The 27150-nt window shown below is 44.7% G+C and overlaps 1 protein-coding gene across 1 annotated transcript; it reads left to right on the forward strand.

The window, feature by feature from the left end:
• Positions 1-57: 57 nt before the first annotated feature.
• LOC115161356 (protocadherin-17-like) lies at positions 58-24286 on the forward strand. Its single transcript, XM_029712285.1, has 4 exons — positions 58-3613; positions 4760-4818; positions 4986-5158; positions 23004-24286. Exons 1-4 carry the CDS (start codon positions 1133-1135, stop codon positions 23612-23614), a joined length of 3324 nt encoding a protein of 1107 aa, XP_029568145.1. The 5' UTR covers positions 58-1132; the 3' UTR covers positions 23615-24286.
• Positions 24287-27150: the final 2864 nt, after the last annotated feature.

The following is a 27150-nucleotide window of genomic DNA, read 5'->3' on the forward strand; positions in this document are numbered from 1 at the left end:
CTCCTTCAATGCGAACTTGCCAGACCTATTGGAGAAAACCCCCAAGGCAGGATCTGTCACTGTTTCACTCATTGGCTGAAAGACGATCAGAAACATGTTAAATGCACCAAGATATAAACTGGAGTCGGTGTAGGGCGTATTGAGGATTCTAGAGGTAACCAGATCTCAATGCCAAGACGAGCTGTTTTCAACTGTTGACGTGACTGGAGAATTGAACACAGAAAAAAAAAATATATATTTTTTTGAGCATATCGGAAAATCTACAACGTTGTGCACCTGATTTCTTGGATTTGTGTAACCTCTAAAGAGGCAGTGTTGATGCTCTTACCCCGAATCAATGCAGGATGCAAGAGCACAAGGTCCAACTGGACTGGATTACCGGATTACTGGACTGATTATAGGACAATTATCGGGCAAAAGTCCTTATCGCTCTCCAGATGTTCGTGAATGAAAGGATGTAAAACGTGGTCCCGAAGGAGCATATTTATTGGTGCATCTGCTATAGGATACTTTATGGGTTAGTTCATGTAGCCTACATGTTCATAACCTATATGCAACAGTGTGTAGCCTAGCTCTCACAGGAGAAGAAAAAAGTATACTGTGTACTGTAGATGGTAGCCGGCTACGCTGTAAAATGTGTAGTTAAATGAATGAATATCTCCGTATTTTTCTGTAAACTAGGTGTAGATGCCGCATGGGCTTTGCGCATTTGTACTGCCTAACCTTCAGCATAGAGTGTTGAACAAACGGTTGTAACCTTGTAGCAACAAGGGAAATCATGAACGCTTTAAAATCACTAAATATATTTTATTCATCGCACAAGTGAATCACGTCTGCCACATGTTCAATTGTGTATTGCTTTAGGCGAATGCGTGATATGTCTTTGGGCGTTCATCTTTGTTTACAGAAAGAGTTCATCATAGCTGTTTATGGCATGTGAAGGAGGTTAGAATAACCGCGTAAAAGAGGGAAAAGGCTGCCTCATAAATCGATTAAATATCCTCTGTCGTCTTGGATACAAAACGACCTGTCTCTTGTGATTTTAGTCGTAGTCTGGCACCTGGACAAATCAACAGGTTGGAAGTTAAAAGGGACATTTTTTAAGCACGCGCATCCTACACAGTAAAGGGATATGCGTCTTCCTGTTCTATTTTTCCTTCTCTTCTGGGCTAAAGCCCGGACACTGAAAAATCTCAATTATTCTGTTCCGGAGGAGCAGGGACCTGGAACTGTTATCGGAAACATTGCTAAGGATGCCGGATTTGGACCCGTGGAGAAAGGAAAAAAATCGAACTTTCGAGTTCTGGAGAATTCTGCTCCACATCTCATTGATGTGGATTCGGAGAGTGGGCTGCTTTTTACCAAACAGCGGATTGACAGGGAGACATTGTGCAAACGCAACCCCAAGTGTCAGCTCTCCATGGAAGTGTTTGCCAACGACAAGGAAATATGCATGATCAAGATTGATGTAGTGGATATAAACGACAACTCCCCCAGTTTCCCCTCAGATCACATCAATATTGATATTTCAGAGAATGCAGCTGCTGGGACACGGTTCCCTTTAACAATTGCACACGACTCAGATTCTGGACAAAACGGAATAAAGACTTATCAGGTCACCAGAGATGATTACAATACATTTTCTTTGGACTTGAAATTGAGGGGTGATGGAACCATCTATCCTGAATTGGTGGTTCAGCGCCCTCTAGATAGGGAAGATCAGTCTCATCACACCCTCCTTTTGACAGCCATTGATGGAGGCGAGTATCCAAGATCAGGGTCCATGCAAATCAATGTGAGAGTTACTGATTCAAATGATAATAGCCCGGTATTTGACAAACCCGGCTACATGCTGGAGCTTCCTGAAAACTCACCGCCTGGAAGAATGCTGATAGATGTGAATGCAACTGACCAAGATGAGGGCAGCAATGGACAGATAGTCTATTCTTTCAGTGGATATGCATCCGATAGAGTCCAGGAGTTGTTTTACATTGATCCCAACACAGGTGTCATTAAGATTCAGGGAGAAATTGACTATGAGGATAATCCAACCATTGAATTTGACGTGCAGGCCATGGACCTGGGGCCTAACCCCATCCCTGGCCATTGTAAGATTTCAGTCAAAGTGCTTGACAAGAATGATAACTGGCCCGTTATAAGTTTTGTCTCCGTCCGCCAGGGAGCTATCAGTGAGGCAGCGCCTCCAGAATCTGTCATCGCCCTGGTGAGAGTCACTGATAAGGATTCTGGGAGGAATGGCCAGCTCCAGTGCAGGGTGCTTGGCAATGTACCATTCAGGCTGCAGGAAAACAACGATAATTTTTACACTCTGCTCACAGACAGACCTCTAGACAGGGAACTGAAAGACGAATATAATGTGACCATAGTGGCCAGAGACAACGGAATACCTTCGTTGAATTACACCAAATCGTTCACAGTGAAAATCTTAGATGAGAATGATAACGCACCACGTTTCACCAAGACAGTGTACGTGCTGCAGGTGCCTGAGAATAACATCCCAGGGGAGTACTTAGGCTCAGTTCTGGCTCATGATCCAGATATAGGTCAGAATGGAACTGTGTCTTACTCCATTTTACCGTCGCACATCGGAGACGTGTCAGTTTACACCTACGTGTCTGTCAATCCTACCAACGGAGCCATATACGCATCAAGGTCTTTCAACTACGAACAAACTAAGTTCTTTGAGTTCAAAGTTCAAGCTAAAGACGCAGGGTCTCCTCATATGGAGGGCAGTGCCACCGTCAGGGTCAGTGTGCTTGACGTCAATGACAATCTACCAGTTATTGTATTACCCCTCCTGCTAAATGATACTGCGGAAATCATGGTACCTAGAAATGTAGGCCTGGGGTACATAGTGACCACAGTGAGAGCAGTCGATCAGGACCACGGGGAGAGCGGTCGTCTGACCTACGAGATTTGGGAGGGTAACGAGGAGCACCTGTTTGAGATGGACCCTGTGGCCGGCGAGGTGAGGACTGCCCATGCTGTGTGGGAGGACGTGGCCCCAGCTGTAGAGCTGGTAGTGAAGGTAACCGATCACGGCAAGCCCCCGCTGTCTGCCGTGGCTAAGCTGATCATTAAGGCCAACACAGGAGCCATGACAGCAGGGGAGTCCAGCGCCAGCGGGGAGCAGCAGCACTGGGACATGTCCCTGCCCCTCATCATCACCCTCTGCATCATCTCCCTCATGCTCCTGGCTGTCATGACTACCATCGCCGTTAAGTCCAAGCATCAAGATAAGGAGGCTGAGAATTATAACTGCCGTATGGCCGAGTACTCCAACTCCAATCCCCCGGTTGGAAACGGCAAGAAGAAGAGGATCAACAAGAGCGACATCATGCTGGTGCAGAGCGAGGTGGAGGAGAGGGACTCTGTGAGCAGGATGAACGTGGTGAGCAGCCCGTCTCTCATCACCTCACCTATCTGTTTCGACTACCAGGCGACCAGCCCACTGCCTCTCACGCTGCCCAGGTCAGAGGTCATGTACCTGAAAACCACTTTCAACAGCCTGACGGTACCTCGGGCTGGCTGTCACTCAAGCTTTGCGGGGCTTACCACAGAGACTCCTATGAATAGAATGTCAGTGATACAGGTAAGAAACAGAATCATTGTTAGCCTTTTATTCTCCATTCATGAATTCTAATCTGCCACAAGAGAGGTAATTCTTCAAATCAATACTCTCAGGCACCATGCAATCACACATCCTTCTGATAATTTTTATTCCCTGTCTAGCGCCTTACAATATTTCCAATTGAAGGACTTAAAAAATGTAGCCGATACAGGATAATACGCCATATTGAAGAAATATATTCAAATATATGTTGGCACCGGTTGTTATCGTGCTTGAATAGACTGTTTGCAATCAACTTCCTCCTCCACAGAGATCCTAACCATTTGGCCCATTATGAGTTGCTTCTAGCAGCACCTTACAGGTGGTCTGAATAATCAGAAACCCATTTCTGTTAGATATGCAAACCATGTGAGTCTTGGACTGCGCTGCTGTGCTGCCACTGCCAGAGCCGTCTGTGAAAACAAAACCCTGCCCGAAATGTGGGATTGGACGGCAGCTTGTCTGATCACATTAGTGAAATATTATGTGCCAGACAGCTAGATGCATACAGCATAACCTTACAATACCATTTCTTGCCCTCCACAAACATGGGACAGTTCCATAAATCCAAATCCAATGTTTGCACGATAAGGCCTTTACCAGGGTCCAGCTCTACCTTGTACAAAATCACAGGGTTGCTTATGCAAGCCAGCATATTCAATTGACAAGGAATGCATGTAATTGTATTTAGCACAGCAGTGTTTTTCAGTTGTTAATGATGTAAATATCTAGGACAGTCTTCGAGATGACAACACTGATGACAAGGTCTGTTGCTAGGGCATGTTGCTAGGGCATGTGGGTGTGATCAACACAAACACAATAATTCTCATGATAAGTAGAAACGTGGATGCAGATGACAGTGGCTGCTGCATTACTGCTCACCCTCGCCAAGCAGGCACATATAGTATGGACATGAAGGAGATTTGTTCTTTTCAGGGTGCCACTTTGGAATATATATTTATTACCATGTTTCATATATTCCTAAATGATTCAAATGTACAGATCAGAATTCAGGCCAAGCCATAGCTATGGGCATGTCCTTTAAATATCTCATGTTGCATACATAAAAGGAGAAAAAAAATGTCTGGAGCACAATAAACTAATAATTCTCTCTGATTTTATTCTCAGACGGATAATTTTCCTTCGGAGCCGAATAACATGGCCAACAGGCAACCATTTGCTCAAAGGTAAGGTCGCTAAATGATAACTACCTAACCACCTCAATATGCATCGTAGTCAATATCAAGGCATCAGGCCAAGCATGTCAAATAGGGCGCAGAGGCGATCACAAGAAAGATAGACACTTCCACCAGTGAGTTATTTTTTATTTCATGTTTCTCTCCCCATCCTGCAGCAGCTCAACTTTTAAGGATGCAGAGCGAGCGAGCCTCCGAGACAGTGGCCATGGTGATAGTGACCAGGCTGATAGTGACCTGGATACTAATAAAGGCTGTGCCTGCAACACGTCTGCCAGGGAGGCCCTCAAGATGAAAGCCACAGCAGTTAATGGCCAGCCTCTTGACCAGGGTGAGTGGAAGCTCTCTCTCTCTGACATCGTGAAGACACTTAACAGACCCTTGTATCAGACCCCTGCACCAAGCCAACATGCACTACAAACACGTGTGTTGACAGTCTGTCTATCCCTAATCCTACAGAACCGCTCTCAGTGTAAAGCTAAAGTAAATGATGATTACACTGTGTACACCTCAAAGAGATTACTGAAATCGTAATACTTAAAAGAGATTGTAACAGTATGAATTCTTTGCAGCAGTAATGAAATCTTAGCTCTGTGAGACAGCTTCATATTGTAGCTCAGTGCTGGTGCAGAAATGTTGAACTACACTGCCAAGATTACATGAAGGCGCCATAGTGGAAAATAGATGATAGTTAAGCGGATAAAAGGGTCCATTGACTGAAGGAAATGATGTTCAAACATCCTCTGCCAGCTTTAGCAATCAAACGAGCTCATATGCATTGTAAAGTGTACCTCTATGGCTGTCTCATTTGAACATTTCATTATTTGATTATGAACTTTCTGCAAGCCTTGCTTGAATCACAAGACAGGGACAAAAGAGCATGACAGACACTTTCAGTACAAACAGACATGTAGCTTTTGGTGACTGCTGACAGAATGCTTTCTTTCTAAGGTGCCTTTAATGGACTGTTAGAATGGTAAAGATGTACGTACGATAGGGAATGATAAATAGGACTATTTCGTGCCAGTTATGTCAAAAGTCTTGTTGATGTTCTCAATACATACAAGCGTTGATGAGTTTGAAACACTTTCCACCAGTCAAGTGCTTTTCACCACTTGTCGGATTATGATTGGTTTATGTAGCTCTTTTTCTGTGTGATACGATGAGGCACATTTCCCATTTACATCTTTCAAACCAAGACGTTTTTTTGTCAACTTTAGCATCTCGTCAACTTTAGCACCTCGCCAAGTTTAGCATCCCGTCAACTTTAGCATCTCGCCAAGTTTAGCATCCCGTCAACTTTAGCATTGTGCCAAGTTTAGCATCCTGTCAACTTTAGCATCCCTCCAACTTTAGCATTGTGCCAAGTTTAGCATCTCGCCAACTTTAGCATCCCGCCAACTTTAGCATCCTGCCAACTTTAGCTTCCTGAGTGGCGCAGCAGTATAAGGCACGGCATCTCAGTGATGGGACAAGACTGTAACTACCAATTGGATATTACGAAATTGGGGAGAAAAAGGGGTGAAATAAAATAGAGAAATGAATTTACTTCTGGTGTACCAACATGCAATGTTGGTGTGATCAAGTTGTAAGCCGTAGGCAGAACTTTATCGCAATAATGACTAGGTTGGTTATACATTTCATTAATAACAAAAAGTAGGCAAAAAGTTGACGGGATGCTAAAGTTGATGGGATGTTAAAGTTGGCGGGATGCTAAAGTTGATGGGATGTTAAAGTTGGCGGGATGCTAAAGTTGATGGGATGTTAAAGTTGGCGGGATGCTAAAGTTGATGGGATGTTAAAGTTGGCGGGATGCTAAAGTTGATGGGATGCTAAAGTTGGCGGGATGCTAAAGTTGATGGGATGTTAAAGTTGGCGGGATGCTAAAGTTGATGGGATGTTAAAGTTGGCGGGATGCTAAAGTTGACGGGATGCTAAAGTTGATGGGATGTTAAAGTTGGCGGGATGCTAAAGTTGACGGGATGCTAAAGTTGATGGGATGCTAAAGTTGATGGGATGTTAAAGTTGACGGGATGCTAAAGTTGATGGGATGTTAAAGTTGGCGGGATGCTAAAGTTGATGGGATGTTAAAGTTGGCGGGATGTTAAAGTTGATGGGATGTTAAAGTTGGCGGGATGCTAAAGTTGGCGGGATGCTAAAGTTGGCGGGATGCTAAAGTTGACGGGATGCTAAAGTTGGCGGGATGCTAAAGTTGATGGGATGTTAAAGTTGGCGGGATGCTAAAGTTGATGGGATGTTAAAGTTGGCGGGATGCTAAAGTTGGCGGGATGTTAAAGTTGGCGGGATGTTAAAGTTGGCGGGATGCTAAAGTTGGCGGGATGTTAAAGTTGATGGGATGCTAAAGTTGATGGGATGCTAAAGTTGATGGGATGCTAAAGTTGGCGGGATGTTAAAGTTGGCGGGATGCTAAAGTTGGCGGGATGTTAAAGTTGATGGGATGCTAAAGTTGATGGGATGTTAAAGTTGATGGGATGCTAAAGTTGATGGGATGCTAAAGTTGATGGGATGCTAAAGTTGATGGGATGTTAAAGTTGACGGGATGCTAAAGTTGGCGGGATGCTAAAGTTGATGGGATGCTAAAGTTGATGGGATGCTAAAGTTGACGGGATGCTAAAGTTGACGGGATGCTAAAGTTGACGGGATGCTAAAGTTGACGGGATGTTAAAGTTGATGGGATGCTAAAGTTGATGGGATGTTAAAGTTGGCGGGATGCTAAAGTTGATGGGATGTTAAAGTTGACGGGATGTTAAAGTTGATGGGATGCTAAAGTTGATGGGATGCTAAAGTTGACGGGATGCTAAAGTTGACGGGATGCTAAAGTTGGCGGGATGCTAAAGTTGATGGGATGCTAAAGTTGACGGGATGCTAAAGTTGGCGGGATGCTAAAGTTGGCGGGATGTTAAAGTTGATGGGATGCTAAAGTTGGCGGGATGCTAAAGTTGATGGGATGCTAAAGTTGATGGGATGTTAAAGTTGGCGGGATGCTAAAGTTGGCGGGATGCTAAAGTTGATGGGATGCTAAAGTTGATGGGATGTTAAAGTTGATGGGATGTTAAAGTTGGCGGGATGCTAAAGTTGGCGGGATGCTAAAGTTGATGGGATGCTAAAGTTGATGGGATGCTAAAGTTGATGGGATGCTAAAGTTGGCGGGATGCTAAAGTTGGCGGGATGCTAAAGTTGGCGGGATGCTAAAGTTGATGGGATGCTAAAGTTGATGGGATGCTAAAGTTGATGGGATGCTAAAGTTGATGGGATGCTAAAGTTGATGGGATGTTAAAGTTGATGGGATGCTAAAGTTGATGGGATGCTAAAGTTGATGGGATGTTAAAGTTGATGGGATGCTAAAGTTGGCGGGATGCTAAAGTTGATGGGATGCTAAAGTTGATGGGATGTTAAAGTTGGCGGGATGCTAAAGTTGGCGGGATGCTAAAGTTGATGGGATGCTAAAGTTGGCGGGATGCTAAAGTTGGCGGGATGCTAAAGTTGATGGGATGCTAAAGTTGGCGGGATGCTAAAGTTGGCGGGATGCTAAAGTTGATGGGATGCTAAAGTTGATGGGATGCTAAAGTTGATGGGATGCTAAAGTTGGCGGGATGCTAAAGTTGATGGGATGCTAAAGTTGATGGGATGCTAAAGTTGGCGGGATGCTAAAGTTGGCGGGATGCTAAAGTTGAAGCCCAGTAGTTCAACATTCTTTCCCCATCAGATCCCAAAATATAAGCTTGTTTTTACTCCGCAATGTTTGTAAACAAAGAAAATGTAAACACACTGTATAGCCTCAAAACATGGTTAAAACTATACTTCTGATATCATGGATGGTCAGTTATTGTATCCATAGCTCTGTCTTTGAATTTGAGAGTGGTTACATTTCTCTAGCCCCATCCCCCTGCTTTTTACCCAAACAGTGATGGGGAGTACACTTTGTTATTGTGTTAACTGCTTTAACAAGTGGAATCTTTTTCGCTTCACTTACAGGCGCTTAGTAACCAAGGCCTAGTCCAGACCAAAATGTGACTTGTCTTAATAACCCTCTAGAGTCCAAGCTCTGTGTTAGCCAGGGGTGGGGGGGGGGGGGGGGGGGGGGGGGGGGCGGTTCTAACATATGGAATTGTTTTAAGATGGTCATACTAAGGATCATTTATCTATTTGATTTAGAATTTTAAGACCCCTTAAGGTATTAAAAAAAATATATGAAAATATTATTGGATGAAACATTGAATTTGGCATTACTGCTATAAGCCAATAGAAACGCATCAAATAAAATATTCCCTACATGGAACAACAGTCTCAAAACGAAGTTTGTTCTGAAGTGTGTTTGTCCTTTATCTGAGAGTTATAAGAATGATCAGTAAACTATATATATATATTTTTTACATGTACAGTGCATTCGTTAAATATTCCGACCCCTTGATTTTTTCCACATTTTGTTACCTTACAGCCTTATTCTAAAATGGATTCAATTGTTTTTTTCCCTCATCAATCTACACACAATAAACAAAGCAAAAAACTGTTTTTTTAAATGGTTTCAAATTGCAAATTTAACATAAAAAACTGAAATATAATTTACATAAGTATTCAGACCCTTTGCCTTTTGGCAAACTCCAAGTGGGATGTCATGTGCTTTTTACTGAGGAGTGGCTTCCGTCTGGCCACTCTACCATAAAGGCCTGATTGGTGGAGTGCTGCAGAGATGGTTGTCCTTCTGGAAGGTTCTCCCATCAACACAGAGGAACTCTGGAGCTCAGTCAGAGTAAACATCAGGTTCTTGGTCACCTCCATGACCAAGGCCCTTCTCCCCCGATTGCTCAGTTTGGCCGGCGAGCTCTAGGAAGAGTCTTGGTCGTTCCAAACTTCTTCCATTTAAGAATGATGGAGGCCACTGTGTTCTTGGGGACCTTCCCCAGATCTTTGCCTCGACACAATCCTGTCTCGGAGCTCTAGGGACAATTCCATCGACCTCATGGCTTGGTTTTTGCTCTGATATGCACTGTCAAATGTGGGACCTTATATAGACAGGCGTGTGCCTTTATCAAATTATGTCCAATCAATTGAATTCATCACAGGTGGACTCCAATCAAGTTGTAGAAACATCTCAAGGATGATCAATGGAAACATGATGCGCCTAAGCTACATTTCGAGTCTCATAGCAAAAGGTCTGAATACTTATGTAAGTAGGGTATTTCTGTTCGTTTTTTTATATACATATGCCAACATTTCTAAAAACCCGTTTTTGCTTCGTCATTGTGGGGTATTGTGTGTAGATTGATGAGAAGGGAAAAAAATCTATTTTAGAATAAGGCTGTAACGTAACAAAATGTCTGAATACTTTCTGAATGCACTGTATTTATCCCCTTATTTATCCCTTTGCTTGTTGAACATCTCATTCCAAAATCATGGGCGTTAATATGGAGTTGGTCCCCCCTTTGCTATAACAGCCTCCTCCACTCTTCTGGGAAGGCTGTCCACCAGATGTTGGAACATTGCTGTGGAGACTTGCTTCTTTTCAGCCACGAGCATTAGTGATGTCGGGCACTGATGTTGGGCGATTAGGCCTGGCTTGCAGTTGGGGTTACAATTCATTCCAAAGATGTTTGATGGGGTTGAGGTCAGGGCTCTGTGCAGGCCAGTCCAGTTCTGCCACACCGATCTCGATAAACCATTTTGTATGGACCTCGCTTTGTGCACGGGGGGCATTGTCATGCTGAAACAGGAAAGGGCCTTCCCTAAACTCTTTCCACAAGGTTGGAAGCACAGAATCGTCTAGAATGTCATTGTATGCTGTATTGTTAAGATTTCCCTTCACTGGAACTAAGGGGCCTAGCCTAAACCATGAAAAACAGCCCCAGACTATTATTCCTCCTCCACCAAACTTTACAGTTGGCACAATGCATTGGGGCAGGTAGCGTTCTCCTGGTATCTGCCAAACCCAGATTCATCTGTTGGATTGCCAGATGGTGAAGCGTGATTCATCACTCCAGAGAATGTGTTTCCACTGCTCTGGAGTCCAATGGTGGCAAGCTTTTCAGCACTCCAGCCGACGCTTGGCATTGAACATGGTGATCTTAGGTTTGTGTGCGGCTGCTCGGCCATGGAAACACATTTCATGAAGCTACCGACGAACGGTTCTTGTGCTGACATTGCTTCCAGAGGCAGTTTGGAACACGGTAGTGAGTGTTGCAACCGGGGACAACCGAGGACAGACTACCACTTTGCGGCTGAGCCGATGTTGCTCCTTGACATTTCCACAGCACTTACAGTTGACCGGGACAGCTCTAGCAGGGTAGAAATTTGACAAACTGACAAACTGTCAGAAAGGTGGCATCCTATGACAGTGCCACGTTGAAAGTCACTGAGTGCTTTAGTAAGGCCATTCTAATGCCAATGTTTGTCCATGGCGATTGCATCGCTGTGTGCCTGATTTTATACACGTCAGCAACGGGTGTGGCTGAAATCGCCAAATCCACTAATTTAAAGTGGTGTCCACATACTTTAGTATACAGTTGAAGTCGGAAATGTACATACACTTAGGTTGGAGTCATTAAAACTTGTTTTTCAACCATTCCACAATTTCTTGTTAACAAACTATAGTTTTGGCAAGTCGGTTAGGACATCTACTTTGTACATGACACAAGTAATTTTTCCAACAATTGTTTACAGACAGATTATTTCACTTATAATTCACTGTATCACAATTCCAGTGGGTCAGAAGTTTACATAATCTAATTTGACTGTGTCTTTAAACAGCTTGTAAAATTCAAGAAAATTTTATCATGGCTTTAGAAGATTCTGTTAGGCTAATTGACATCATTTGAGTCAATTGGAGGTGTACCTGTGGATGTATTTCAAGGCCTGCCTTCAAACTCAGTTCCTCTTTGCTTGACATCATGGGAAAATCAAAAGAAATCAGCCAAGACCTCAGAAAAAAAATGGTAGACCCCCACAAGTCTGGTTCATCCTTGGGAGCAATTTCCAAACGCCTGAAGGTACCACGTTCATCTGTACAAACAATCAGAACGCAAGTATAAACACCATGGGACCACGCAGCCGTCATACCGCTCAGGAAGGAGACGCGTTCTGTCTCCGAGAGATGAACGTACTTTGGTGCGAAAAGTGAAAATCAATCCCAGAACAACAGCAAGGACCTTGTGAAGATGTTGGAGGAAACAGGTACAAAAGTATACATCCATAGTAAAACGAGTCCTATATCGACATAACCGGAAAGGCTGCTCAGCAAGGAAGAAGCCACTGCTCCAAAACCGCCATAAAAAAGCCAGACTGTGGTGGCAGCATCATGTTATGGGGGTGATTTGCTTCAGGAGGGACTGGTGCACTTCACAAAATAGATGACATCATGAGGTAGGAAAATGAAGTGGATATATTGAAGCAACATCTCAAGACATCAGTCAGGAAGTTAAAGCTTGGTCGCAAATGGGTCTTCCAAATGGAAAATGAACCCAAGCATACTTCCAAAGTTGTGGCAAAATGGCTTAAGGACAAAAAAGTCAAGGTTTTGGAGTGGCAAACACAAAGCCCTGACCTCAATCCTATAGAAAATTTGTGGGCAGAACTAAAAAAAGTGTGTGCGAGCAAGGAGGCCTACAAACCTGACTCAGTTACACCAGCTCTGTCAGGAGGAATGGGCCAAAATTCACCCAACTTATTGTGGGAATCTTGTGGATGGCTACCCGAAACGTTTGACCTAAGTTAAACAATTTAAAGGCAATGCTACTAAATACTAATTGAGTGTATGTAAACTTCTGACCCACTGGGAATGTGATGAAAGAAATAAAATCTGAAATAAATCATGCTCTCTACTATTATTCTGACATTTCAAATTCTTAAAATAAAGTGGTGATCCTAACTGACCTAAGACAGGGAATTTTTACTAGGATTAAATGTCAGGAATTGTGAAAAACAGAGTTTAAATGTATTTGGCTAAGGTGTATGTAAACGTCCGACTTCAACTGTATATAGTTTATCTCCAAATATACTGTACATTACTTCTGAGGACCTGCCTAAAACAAATGAATAATGGGTTTCTTTGTGATGGTGTAAATTCAATGGATTTATTAAAATAGATGTCCATCCACATCGGCCCATATCTACTCCCACTCTTGAACCAGCAGCCATGTGCACGGGAGATATAATAGGCTGATCCCGGCAAGAACGTGGCAAAAATGGGACTGTATTAATTAGGCTCTAAAGACTATTGCCAGAATTGTTTTACAGGCAACATACAAAAGTCTGTCTGTGAAGGGGGTAATAGTCATAGTTTGTCTGCAGTCAGAAACATAGTGGAAGACATGACTTGAAATGGGGCTGGCTCTCATTTCCCATAGTCAGAGACAGAAGTGTCTTGGAATGGAATGGCTGTTGTCATCAGCTCCCTGGACAGTACTGTAGTCATCAGGTCCCTGGACAGTACTGTGGTCATCAGGTGGACAGTACTGTTGTCATCAGGTGGACAGTACTGTTGTCATCAGGTGGACAGTACTGTAGTCATCAGGTGGACAGTACTGTGGTCATCAGGTCACTGGACAGTACTGTGGTCATCAGGTGGACAGTACTGTGGTCATCAGGTGGACAGTACTGTAGTCATCAGGTGGACAGTACTGTGGTCATCAGGTGGACAGTACTGTTGTCATCAGGTGGACAGTACTGTGGTCATCAGGTCCCTGGACAGTACTGTTGTCATCAGGTGGACAGTACTGTGGTCATCAGGTGGACAGTACTGTGGTCATCAGGTGGACAGTACTGTGGACATCAGGTGGACAGTACTGTGGTCATCAGGTCCCTGGACAGTATTGTGGTCATCAGGTGGACAGTACTGTTGTCATCAGGTGGACAGTACTGTTGTCATCAGGTGGACAGTACTGTGGTCATCAGGTGGACAGTACTGTTGTCATCAGGTGGACAGTACTGTGGTCATCAGGTGGACAGTACTGTGGTCATCAGGTGGACAGTACTGTTGTCATCAGGTGGACAGTACTGTGGTCATCAGGTGGACAGTACTGTTGTCATCAGGTGGACAGTACTGTGGTCATCAGGTGGACAGTACTGTGGTCATCAGGTCCCTGGACAGTACTGTTGTCATCAGGTGGACAGTACTGAAAGTCATCAGGTAGACAGTACTGTAGTCATCAGGTGGACAGTACTGTGGTCATCAGGTGGACAGTACTGTTGTCATCAGGTGGACAGTACTGTAGTCATCAGGTAGACAGTACTGTAGTCATCAGGTGGGCAGTACTGTGGTCATCAGGTGGACAGTACTGTTGTCATCAGGTGGACAGTACTGTAGTCATCAGGTGGACAGTACTGTGGTCATCAGGTGGACAGTACTGTGGTCATCAGGTGGACAGTACTGTTGTCATCAGGTGGACAGTACTGTGGTCATCAGGTGGACAGTACTGTTGTCATCAGGTGGACAGTACTGTGGTCATCAGGTGGACAGTACTGTGGTCATCAGGTGGACAGTACTGTAGTCATCAGGTGGACAGTACAGTGGTCATCAGGTGGACAGCACTGTAGTCATCAGGTGGACAGTACTGTTGTCATCAGGTGGACAGTACTGTAGTCATCAGGTGGACAGTACTGTGGTCATCAGGTGGACAGTACTGTGGTCATCAGGTGGACAGCACTGTTGTCATCAGGTGGACAGTACTGTAGTCATCAGGTAGACAGTACTGTAGTCATCAGGTGGGCAGTACTGTGGTCATCAGGTGGACAGTACTGTGGTCATCAGGTCCCTGGACAGTACTGTAGTCATCAGGTGGACAGTACTGTTGTCATCAGGTGGACAGTACTGTGGTCATCAGGTCCCTGGACAGTACTGTAGTCATCAGGTGGACAGTACTGTTGTCATCAGGTGGACAGTACTGTGGTCATCAGGTGGACAGTACTGTAGTCATCAGGTGGACAGTACAGTGGTCATCAGGTGGACAGTACTGTAGTCATCAGGTGGACAGTACTGTTGTCATCAGGTGGACAGTACTGTGGTCATCAGGTGGACAGTACTGTGGTCATCAGGTGGACAGTACTGTGGTCATCAGGTCCCTGGACAATACAGTGGTCATCAGGTGGACAGTACTGTTGTCATCAGGTGGACTGTACTGTGGTCATCAGGTCCCTGGACAGTACTGTGGTCATCAGGTGGACAGTACTGTAGTCATCAGGTGGACAGTACTGTGGTCATCAGGTGGACAGTACTGTGGTCATCAGGTCCCTGGACAGTACTGTGGTCATCAGGTGGACAGTACTGTAGTCATCAGGTGGACAGTATTGTGGTCATCAGGTGGACAGTACTGTTGTCATCAGGTGGACAGTACTGTAGTCATCAGGTGGACAGTACTGTGGTCATCAGGTGGACAGTACTGTAGTCATCAGGTGGACAGTACTGTTGTCATCAGGTGGACAGTACTGTTGTCATCAAGTGGACAGTATTGTGGTCATCAGGTGGACAGTACTGTTGTCATCAGGTGGACAGTACTGTGGTCATCAGGTGGACAGTACTGTAGTCATCAGGTGGACAGTACTGTTGTCATCAGGTGGACAGTACTGTTGTCATCAAGTGGACAGTATTGTGGTCATCAGGTGGACAGTACTGTTGTCATCAGGTGGACAGTACTGTAGTCATCAGGTGGACAGTACTGTAGTCATCAGGTGGACAGTACTGTAGTCATCAGGTCCCTGGACAGTACTGTTGTCATCAGGTGGACAGTACTGTAGTCATCAGGTAGACAGTACTGTGGTCATCAGGTGGACAGTACTGTAGTCATCAGGTGGACAGTACAGTGGTCATCAGGTGGACAGCACTGTAGTCATCAGGTGGACAGTACTGTTGTCATCAGGTGGACAGTACTGTGGTCATCAGGTGGACAGTACTGTGGTCATCAGGTGGACAGTACTGTGGTCATCAGGTGGACAGTACTGTAGTCATCAGGTCCCTGGACAGTACTGTAGTCATCAGGTGGACAGTACTGTAGTCATCAGGTGGACAGTACTGTAGTCATCAGGTCCCTGGACAGTACTGTAGTCATCAGGTGGACAGTACTGTAGTCATCAGGTGGACAGTACTGTTGTCATCAGGTGGACAGTACTGTTGTCATCAGGTGGACAGTACTGTGGTCATCAGGTGGACAGTACTGTAGTCATCAGGTGGACAGTACTGTAGTCATCAGGTGGACAGTACTGTTGTCATCAGGTGGACAGTACTGTAGTCATCAGGTGGACAGTACTGTGGTCATCAGGTCCCTGGACAGTACTGTGGACATCAGGTGGACAGTACTGTAGTCATCAGGTGGACAGTACTGTGGTCATCAGGTGGACAGTACTGTGGTCATCAGGTGGACAGTACTGTGGTCATCAGGTGGACAGTACTGTAGTCATCAGGTGGACAGTACTGTGGTCATCAGGTGGACAGTACTGTGGTCATCAGGTGGACAGTACTGTGGTCATCAGGTGGACAGTACTGTGGACATCAGGTGGACAGTACTGTGGTCATCAGGTGGACAGTACTGTGGTCATCAGGTGGACAGTACTGTGGACATCAGGTGGACAGTACTGTGGTCATCAGGTGGACAGTACTGTAGTCATCAGGTGGACAGTACTGTGGTCATCAGGTGGACAGTACTGTGGTCATCAGGTGGACAGTACTGTTGTCATCAGGTGGACAGTACTGTTGTCATCAGGTGGACAGTACTGTAGTCATCAGGTGGACAGTACTGTTGTCATCAGGTGGACAGTACTGTTGTCATCAGGTGGACAGTACTGTTGTCATCAGGTGGACAGTACTGTGGTCATCAGGTCCCTGGACAGCACTGTAGTCATCAGGTGGACAGTACTGTAGTCATCAGGTGGACAGTACTGTGGTCATCAGGTGGACAGTACTGTTGTCATCAGGTGGACAGTACTGTGGTCATCAGGTGGACAGTACTGTTGTCATCAGGTGGACAGTACTGTGGTCATCAGGTGGACAGTACTGTTGTCATCAGGTGGACAGTACTGTGGTCATCAGGTGGACAGTACTGTGGTCATCAGGTGGACAGTACTGTAGTCATCAGGTGGACAGTACTGTGGTCATCAGGTGGACAGTACTGTGGTCATCAGGTCCCTGGACAGTACTGTGGTCATCAGGTGGACAGTACTGTTGTCATCAGGTGGACAGTACTGTGGTCATCAGGTGGACAGTACTGTGGTCATCAGTTGGACAGTATTGTGGTCATCAGGTGGACAGTACTGTTGTCATCAGGTGGACAGTACTGTGGTCATCAGGTGGACAGTACTGTTGTCATCAGGTGGACAGTACTGTAGTCATCAGGTGGACAGTACTGTTGTCATCAGGTGGACAGTACTGTTGTCATCAGGTGGACAGTACTGTTGTCATCAGGTGGACAGTACTGTGGTCATCAGGTGGACAGTACTGTGGTCATCAGGTGGACAGTACTGTGGTCATCAGGTCCCTGGACAGTACTGTGGTCATCAGGTGGACAGTACTGTTGTCATCAGGTGGACAGTACTGTTGTCATCAGGTGGACAGTACTGTGGTCATCAGGTGGACAGTACTGTGGTCATCAGGTGGACAGTACTGTTGTCATCAGGTGGACAGTACTGTAGTCATCAGGTAGACAGTACTGTGGTCATCAGGTGGACAGTATTGTGGTCATCAGGTGGACAGTACTGTTGTCATCAGGTGGACAGTACTGTTGTCATCAGGTGGACAGTACTGTGGTCATCAGGTGGACAGTACTGTAGTCATCAGGTCCCTGGACAGTACTGTTGTCATCAGGTGGACAGTACTGTTGTCATCAGGTGGACAGTACTGTAGTCATCAGGTCCCTGGACAGTACTGTTGTCATCAGGTGGACAGTACTGTAGTCATCAGGTCCCTGGACAGTACTGTGGTCATCAGGTGGACAGTACTGTAGTCATCAGGTGGACAGTACTGTAGTCATCAGGTGGACAGTACTGTGGTCATCAGGTGGACAGTACTGTAGTCATCAGGTGGACAGTACTGTAGTCATCAGGTGGACAGTACTGTTGTCATCAGGTGGACAGTACTGTTGTCATCAGGTCCCTGGACAGTACTGTTGTCATCAGGTGGACAGTACTGTTGTCATCAGGTGGACAGTACTGTGGTCATCAGGTGGACAGTACTGTTGTCATCAGGTGGACAGTACTGTTGTCATCAGGTGGACAGTACTGTGGTCATCAGGTGGACAGTACTGTTGTCATCAGGTGGACAGTACTGTTGTCATCAGGTCCCTGGACAGTACTGTGGTCATCAGGTGGACAGTACTGTGGTCATCAGGTGGACAGTACTGTTGTCATCAGGTGGACAGTACTGTGGTCATCAGGTCCCTTGACAGTACTGTGGTCATCAGGTGGACAGTACTGTGGTCATCAGGTGGACAGTACTGTTGTCATCAGGTGGACAGTACTGTGGTCATCAGGTGGACAGTACTGTAGTCATCAGGTCCCTGGACAGTACTGTTGTCATCAGGTGGACAGTACTGTGGTCATCAGGTGGACAGTACTGTTGTCATCATTTGGACAGTACTGAGGTCATCAGGTGAGCTACTTTCCACTCCATTGCTATGAGCTGTGTGTTTGTGTATGCTCAGGAAGACAGAAATGGTTGCCAGGGGGATGTGTGTGTGTGTGTGTGTGTGTGTGTGTGTGTGTGTGTGTGTGTGTGTGTGTGTGTGTGTGTGTGTGTGTGTGTGTGTGTGTGTGTGTGTGTGTTTGTGTGTGTTGTCAGGGGAAACGGCAGTGCCAGACTCTGTGGGATGTGTAAATTCAATCCCACCTTTGTGGAGCACATATTTCTGAATGTTATTCTCCAGACCCTGTCCAAAGACCAATCAAATGGAACGATATTGAAAGAGCTGTTTCATATGTGAAGAACGGAATTGACACACAGGACAGATCCTTTTTTGACTGTAATGTCAATTAATTTATAGACCTGCATTTTGTGAGATAAGATAAATGCAAAGAACAGGGTCAATGCATTTAATATGAATAGCTTGTGTTATGGATTTTTTTCTGATCTACTCAGAGTTGTGTCTTTGGTTGTACAAAATGTTGTTTTAAAGCTAAACTAATTGTTACACTAAATGGTTACTGTAAGGGTTGGCCAGTTTTATATTGAATTGACATGCAGTTTGCAGATAGTTGATCCTCTAGGGCAATCGGTTTCTGGTATGATGTATATGCTCTATAGGCCTAAAGTGCCCACATTGTGAGTTGTAGGTTGATGTGTTCTTTACCTGGAGAAGATCATATGGCCTGGAATAATTGTTTAAACTTAGTACAAAGTCACCACAAGCCCTAACAACAGGGTGGACTGAGTATTGTTTTTGAATTTTCACCTTTATCATAGACTCCTTTCAGCTTTGCGATGAATGCACCAATAGCTGTCCCCCTCGAAATCTGTATTGTCTCCAGGAGCCTCTAGCTGCGTACGTATCGGGCGTCTCTGTTGCTAGGCTTTTTCTATTTACCACGACCAGGCAGGTTCTTTGTCTTTGAAAACGTTTTTTTTTTTTCAAGCTTAGCCGTAATACCACCACCCTTGTGATCCCTTTAAATGGTTTCTTTGTGTCCCTGGCTTTTAACAAGCATCCACAAGGCACACGCCTGCAATTGTAGACCCATTAAAGATGATTAGTCTTGGAACTCTATGGTGCTTTAAGAGATTTTAATTACACTGACTCTGGCAGGTACATAGCAAAACACAGCCAGATGTCTACTCTGGCTATGTTTTGTAAGATCCCCCACAATGTCTTTAGAAATAGCTACAGTACAGCTGTTCTCTCTTAATTTGACCACTCTGTTGTCACTAAAATAAATCCTGCGTCACAGGAAATGCTAATGTGTATTTGAGTTAAAAAAATGCTTCTAAAGTGTGGTGGCTAATTTCTGCAATACCAAATGAGGAGAGTTACAAACTTCACTCACCAGTCAGAGTTATACTTAAACTACATATTTAATAATTAAGAGCTTTTGCGAAAGCCCTTTGACTTTCAATGATGCGCTATCTCTAATGAACCATTGAAAAGTGTCTACACAAAAGTACAAAGATCTTTTATAGCCAAGATACACCCCTCTCAACGTACATGACGAACCACAGATACATAGAATGGGTCACAAGGTTAAGTTTTGTATGAAAGATATCTATAATACAGCAGACAGCAACTGCTGGGTCAACAGTTTTCATTGTATAGACCAGTGTCTGGTCCTCCTACTCCAAACTGGAACCGTCTCTCCCTGGTACGGTATAGAACAGAACCATTAGCTCATGTTATCTGGAATGCTCTTTAGGCTTTATTACCCAAAGACATCGTAAATCTCTTATGTCAGTGCTATCTCATAGAGGCCCATCCTCAGTAAGACACACACACATGTAGACAATGTTCCATTCTGTCCTCCACCCTTCCTGATATTCTGCATAGCACCAGGGATATGTGAAAGACAAGCCTGACCTCTCCCCTCTCTGGATACATTCTAATGACATGTATCTCACATAAGCATATTATGCAAATAAAACATCTTAATTATCTATGTTACCCAACTAATTCTGATTCATCCGCCACAAAAGTTTCGAAATTCAACAATTTCAGACTTAATTTGCACTAACAAAAAATGTATCAACCCCTAAAAAAAAAATCCATTAATTATAATCTACATAATAATGAACATTTCGTGTTACTGCAGGAATATTTTCCTGCTGTGAGTAACTGGTCAAATTAAGATCCTACATTTGTATGTACAAAGGGAAGGTCCTAACATATGGTTGGTCTGTGTTGTGTGAGACATGGCAAATGCCCATACCATCCACCACTAAAAGATGTATCTTGGCAAGGGGTGTGCAACTCGTTTGACACAAACACACTAACTTTGATAACGAAGAGCTATTGTTTCGGTCAAGGGGAGAGTCTTCGCCTTTAAGCTGTGAAAATAAACTATCACTGTGAGTCAAGGTATGATAGTTTCCTATATTTAACCACTTTCCATATGCATTGCAAAATAAACATAAAATGCCTTGTTGGCACCTCTCTCAACAGGTGCTCAACCAATATATCAATTATTAATTGTCTGAACTCATTTGAATTCAACACACATAGTGAGAAGGCAATGTAACACTGGCTTTTTAGTCACCGCAGTCATAAAAACTGTAGTCCAAAATATCAACTGTGCAAATGCTTCCATGAACTTTTTCAATATACAGACCCCTCTCTCTACATCATTGTCAAAGACTAGTTTCTTTACAGTGTGGATAGCTACCTTTAAAAATACATTTAAATTTGTCTCTTTCCTGGTCGTACTGCCTATGTTGTGGTTGTCATACAGTGTCATCGGAAGGTATTCAGACCCCTTTACTTTTTCCACATTTTGTTACGTTACAGCCTTATTAAAAAATGGATTAAATAATTGTTTTCCTTAATCAATCTGCACACAATACCCCATAATGACAAAGCAAAAACAGTTTTTTAGAATGTTTTGCTAATTTATATTAAAAAAAGATTAAATATCACATTTACATACTGCAATGCAGTGCCTTAGACTGCTGCACCACTCAGGAGGCCATTTGGAGTTTTTTTTATAAAACATTCACAGAATGAAGACTTTTAATAACAATGCTAGATTATTTTGGGTTAACTCTTTTGAGCTCCAAGGACAGATGGAAATTAATTTCCTTAGGCATTAATCATCCAAAAACATTTCTGAGATCTAAACCTATAATCTTGTGTTCTCTGTCCATGGAATTAGTCCACTGCGCCACCAGGATGGAGCTAGGCTGACATGTTTTTTAAGCTTACAAAGCTGTTCATTTTAGTCTATTCAAACAGACCTCATTTCAAAGAAACAAGCACTCATTAAGGCCAATTAGTGGGCGAGGCCAACAAATCTGAACACACTTAACAAGATAGAGGTTAGAGAGAGTTTTATTGATGCTGAGAATGGAATGTATATGTTTTTAAATAACCATAGTAACCATGAATAGAACCATGAGGAAACCTGTAGGAAACGTTATGCTGAAGTACTGAAATTCCCGTAGAAGATTGTTGTTTCTTAACATTCTCTGAACTATTTGAGAACATTCCCAATGTCAAACCAGTTGGACAGCATTCCTAGAACATTGCCAAAATTTTAATTAAATCTAACCATGTTTGAAGTTTTAGGAAAAGTTCTGTTAAAGTAATGAAATACCAAGAATAAAAGTTTTTTTGTCAAGTTCCTTAAATGTGCTGAGATTATACCAAAGCAGAGCAACTATCCTGCAACATTCCCAGAAAGTTGTGGGAAGGTTGTTTGGTAAATAACCATAGGACAACCACGCTCTCACCAAGCTATAAGAAACATATGGTTCTCAGAACATGATGCGCTAGCTGGGATGCTTGTCAGAACACTATGTACTAGCTAGGATGGTTCTCAGAACACTACTTACTAGCTAGGATGGTTCTCAGAACACTATGTGCTAGCTAGGATGGTTCTCAGAACACTATGTGCTAGCTAGGATGGTTCTCAGAACACTATGTGCTAGCTAGGATGGTTCTCAGAACACTATGTGCTAGCTAGGATGGTTCTCAGACCTTTATGTGCTAGCTAGGATGGTTCTCAGAACACTATGTGCTAGCTAGGATGGTTCTCAGACCTTTATGTGCTAGCTAGGATGGTTCTCAGACCTTTATGTGCTAGCTAGGATGGTTCTCAGACCTTTATGTGCTAGCTAGGATGGTTCTCAGACCTTTATGTGCTAGCTAGATTGACTGTAATCTGTAGTTAGTCTGCCTTGCTGGATATGCCTTCAAAAGCACAGGGATTGTAATGTGTGGGATCCATGTTGCAGTTTTGCCAAATCGAACTGTTTCTTTTGATTTAATATGCATTTTGAATTCACATTTTCTCTTGATCGTAGTCCTGACAGACTGGAAATTGGAGTGGTTGTACTAATTCCCTAGAAATTATTTAATCATTCTTCTAAAGTTTTTATTTGAGTAGGTTTTGGAGGACATATGGGGTCTCTAGTGCTGAGATTGAGCTGGCTCTGAATTACATTTTATTATTTAATTTGAATATTTGATAATACCTCAAATGCACCCATCCCTTTGTAAAGTGATTGTCATTTAATAGCAACTTTTTAACTCTTTCTTTAGGACAAGGCAGATCTGTTCACTGCACAGATGAATGTCGTGCGCTGGGCCATTCTGACAGATGCTGGATGCCAAAGTTACGGGTAGGAGGCCAAGCAGACAGCGGCGATAATCGCACCGACCTTTTCATCCCAGTGGGAATGGAGGCCACGACGGAGACAGAGATTTATGGCAGCCTCAACCGCAGCGCAGCCAGAAAAACCCTCAGCACGTTCGGCAAGGAGCAGCGGGACAGCACCATCCTAGTGGCCAACATCAAACCCTACTTCAAGTCTCAGCGTGCCCGCAGTCCCCAGTTGCAGGAGTGCTCCTCTGTGTCCAACAGCCCCACCAAAGGGAACACACCCCTGGACTCCCACACCAAAGGGCCTAGGGAGGAGGTGGGGAGGGACGGGGAGGGGGGCTCAGACAGCAGTGCCTATGGACCCCCCGACGGCCAATGTTCACCGCCCCATACGGAATTGGAGGAGCCGTCATACATGGCTTGCGACCTCAGGCCCAAGTCCCTGTCAAACAGCCTTATCCACAGCTCTGAGATCAGATCTGGGATCATCAGCCAGGAGTGTGGGGGGATGGAGTGTGTCAGTCCAAACCAGCGGGACTCTGGGGACTGAAAGGTCAGGGTCTGGGCCTTGCTCTCATCTGGGTGCCGTGTGATGAGGTCACAGATGAATGACGGAAGGTTATTTTATGTTCACCCAGGAAGGTTCCAGACATTGTACTGTATAACCAAAAACCATCAGACATTAGCTCTGTCTTTTTTTTATTCTGTGGTTTGTTGTTAAAAGTAAAGAAAAACATGTATGTCCATGGTTCTGACTGCTGTGAGCAGAAGGGGAAGAAAATCATTGCTTTCATGCTATTATGTGTTTTCATGCTATACTGTTCAATTTAGATGTCCGTGTTTTACACAATTCAAGCTCCAATTTTGTGAGGTTGTTGAACAAATTGCTGCTGTGAAGGTATTGAGTCCTGTCTGCTTTTGTTAAGTGATATGCTTTTGTCTTCACTTACTGTAGTGTATGAAAAACACCCGCTTGGATTTATGATTTAAGTGAAATACAACGTGAAGTGTCTTATGAACGTTTAAATGCGACTCTGCTCTGGTAAACCAGGGAATGTCCCTTTTCATAAAAACCATTTGAGGTTGCTGAAAAATCAAGCCGTTTTTTACAAATGTATTTGTAATTTTATCGTCGGTTTATGTGCAAAAAAAAGCTGAGCTTTCAAGTGAATATGAGCTACTGTACTTGTGTATTGTATTAAATTTGTATACACACGTGCTACAGCGGAACACACCATGTCATTATTTTTGGACAAATGGTGCCTCGAAAGCTATCAAGCTTTATTCTGCCTGAGGATCATAATTATCTCTCTAAGGTGTGGTTCAAGGGCCGACATGATTTATCTTGCTTAATCAACTGTCAGAAAAGGCTACGACCCCACAAACACACACCAAAACGAGCCGTGACTATTTACAATAGCGGTCGAGACCCCACTCTAGTTAACTTGATATTATCATACTCATTATGCGATCATGACTCTTACCACAGTCACCTTTCTTTTTAACACCAACTAATTATCTTTAACAGCAACAAATTATCTTTAACAGCAACTAATTATCTTTAACACCAACTAATTATCTTTAACAGCACATAAATTAAATCAGACCATATGAAGTGGTTTAGTTTATTCAAGGTGTGTCGACCTCAGCTAGTGTACCTCATTACACAGCAAATCAGCCAAGTCTATGCTGCTTCTATGCTGCTCAAGCAATAAAGTATGAATGAAATATGAAATGAAAATCTCACTTTTAAAAGTTCATATCCTGTTAATTCCAAATAATGTTCTTGACTCCTCCTATACTCGTATTTGTGGGAAAAGCATCAATTGGAGAAAAAAACTCTTAAAACCCCCCACCTTAAAGTTCTATTTCAAACAGACCGTTTAAAAAATGCTTGCTATTTTCTCATAGAGCATGATGTCATCTCCCTGAGGAGGATAAGCTGGCCAACCAGCAGTCTAGAGGAGGATGAGCTGTTCAATCAGCGGTCTACTTGCGTGAATATTCAAAATGAGTATACACCCACAACATTCTGCAGTTGGGATATGCCCACACCATTTCAACACAGAAAATATGCTTTTTAGCATACCTAATTACCTTTTTTTTTTTAAGGAATACTATTTCACTCATATTGTACTGTAAGTAATTATAGGTCATATTCCATAGAAATCTTAAAACAATGGTCAGTTACTTTAAACAAGTCTCCAATGTATGTATGGTACAAGAACATTTGTTCATGTAGTAGCACTGGCGTGCCTGAATTTAAGGCCAGCTGAATCAATGTTCCTCTACCTCTGCATCACCCTGAGGAGAACCACCCTGAGGAGAATCCACCCTGAGGAGAATCACCCTGAGGAGAACCACCCTGAGGAGAATCCACCCTGAGGAGAACCACCCTGAGGAGAATCCACCCTGAGGAGAACCACCCTGAGGAGAACCACCCTGAGGAGAAACCACCCTGAGGAGAACCACCCTGAGGAGAACCACCCTGAGGAGAAACCACCCTGAGGAGAACCACCCTGAGGAGAACCACCCTGAGGAGAACCACCCTGAGGAGAACCACCCTGAGGAGAAACCACCCTGAGGAGAACCACCCCGAGAAGAACCACCCCGAGGAGAATCCACCCAGAGGAGAAACCACCCTGAGGAGAACCACCCTGAGGAGAACCACCCCGAGGAGAACCACCCCGAGGAGAACCACCCCGAGGAGAACCACCCCGAGGAGAATCCACCCAGAGGAGAAACCACCCTGAGGAGAACCACCCCAAGGAGAAACCACCCCGAGGAGAAACCACCCCGAGGAGAACCACCCCGAGGAGAACCACCCCGAGGAGAACCACCCCGAGGAGAAACCACCCCGAGGAGAACCACCCCGAGAAGAACCACCCCGAGGAGAATCCACCCAGAGGAGAAACCACCCTGAGGAGAACCACCCTGAGGAGAACCACCCTGAGGAGAACCACCCTGAGGAGAACCACCCTGAGGTAAATCACCCCGAGGAGAACCACCCCGAGGAGAAACCACCCTGAGGAGAAACCACCCTGAGGAGAACCACCCCGAGGAGAACCACCCCGAGGAGAATCACCCTGAGAAGAACCACCCTGAGGAGAAACCACCCTGAGGAGAAACCACCCTGAGGAGAAACCACCCTGAGAAGAACCACCCTGAGGAGAAACCACCCTGAGAAGAACCACCCTGAAAAGAACCACCCTGAGGAGAATCCACCCTGAGGAGAACCACCCTGAGAAGAACCACCCTGAGAAGAACCACCCTGAGGAGAACCACCCTGAGAAGAACCACCCTGAGAAGAACCACCCTGAGGAGAACCACCCTGAGGAGAACCACCCTGAGGAGAACCACCTTGAGGACAACCACCCTGAGGAGAATCACCCTGAGGAGAAACCACCCTGAGGAGAACCACCCTGAGGAGAATCACCCTGAGAAGAACCACCCTGAGGAGAGCCACCCTGAGGAGAACCACCCTGAGGAGAATCACCCTGAGGAGAACCACCCTGAGGAGAATCCACCCTGAGGAGAATCCACCCTGAGAAGAACCACCCTGAGGAGAACCACCCTGAGGAGAATCACACTGAGGAGAATCACCCTGAGGAGAATCCACTCAGAGGAGAACCACCCTGAGGAGAACCACCCTGAGGAGAACCACCCTGAGGAGAATCACACTGAGGAGAATCACCCTGAGGAGAATCCACCCAGAGGAGAACCACCCTGAGGAGAACCACCCTGAGGAGAACCACCCTGAGGAGAATCACCCTGAGAAGAACCACCCTGAGGAGAACCGCCCTGAGGAGAACCACCCTGAGAAGAATCACCCTGAGAAGAACCACCCTGAGGAGAACCACCCTGAGGAGAACCACCCTGAGGAGAACCACCTTGAGGACAACCACCCTGAGGAGAATCACCCTGAGAAGAACCACCCTGAGGAGAACCACCCTGAGAAGAACCACCCTGAGGAGAACCGCCCTGAGGAGAACCACCCTGAGGAGAACCACCCTGAGGAGAACCACCCTGAGGAGAACCACCCTGAGGAGAACCACCCTGAGAAGAACCACCCTGAGAAGTATAGAA

This window comes from Salmo trutta, chromosome 24 (genome assembly GCF_901001165.1).
Source record: "Salmo trutta chromosome 24, fSalTru1.1, whole genome shotgun sequence".
NCBI lineage: Eukaryota > Metazoa > Chordata > Actinopteri > Salmoniformes > Salmonidae > Salmo > Salmo trutta.

Excerpts from the sequence above, each read along its gene's own strand:
- LOC115161356 (XM_029712285.1), top strand. The coding sequence starts at position 1,133 with ATGCGTCTTCCTGTTCTATTTTTCCTTCTCTTCTGGGCTAAAGCCCGG. Across the intron at positions 3,614-4,759 it reads ATAGAATGTCAGTGATACAG|ACGGATAATTTTCCTTCGGA; the intron begins GTAAGAAACAGA and ends TTTTATTCTCAG. Across the intron at positions 4,819-4,985 it reads AGGCAACCATTTGCTCAAAG|CAGCTCAACTTTTAAGGATG; the intron begins GTAAGGTCGCTA and ends CCCATCCTGCAG.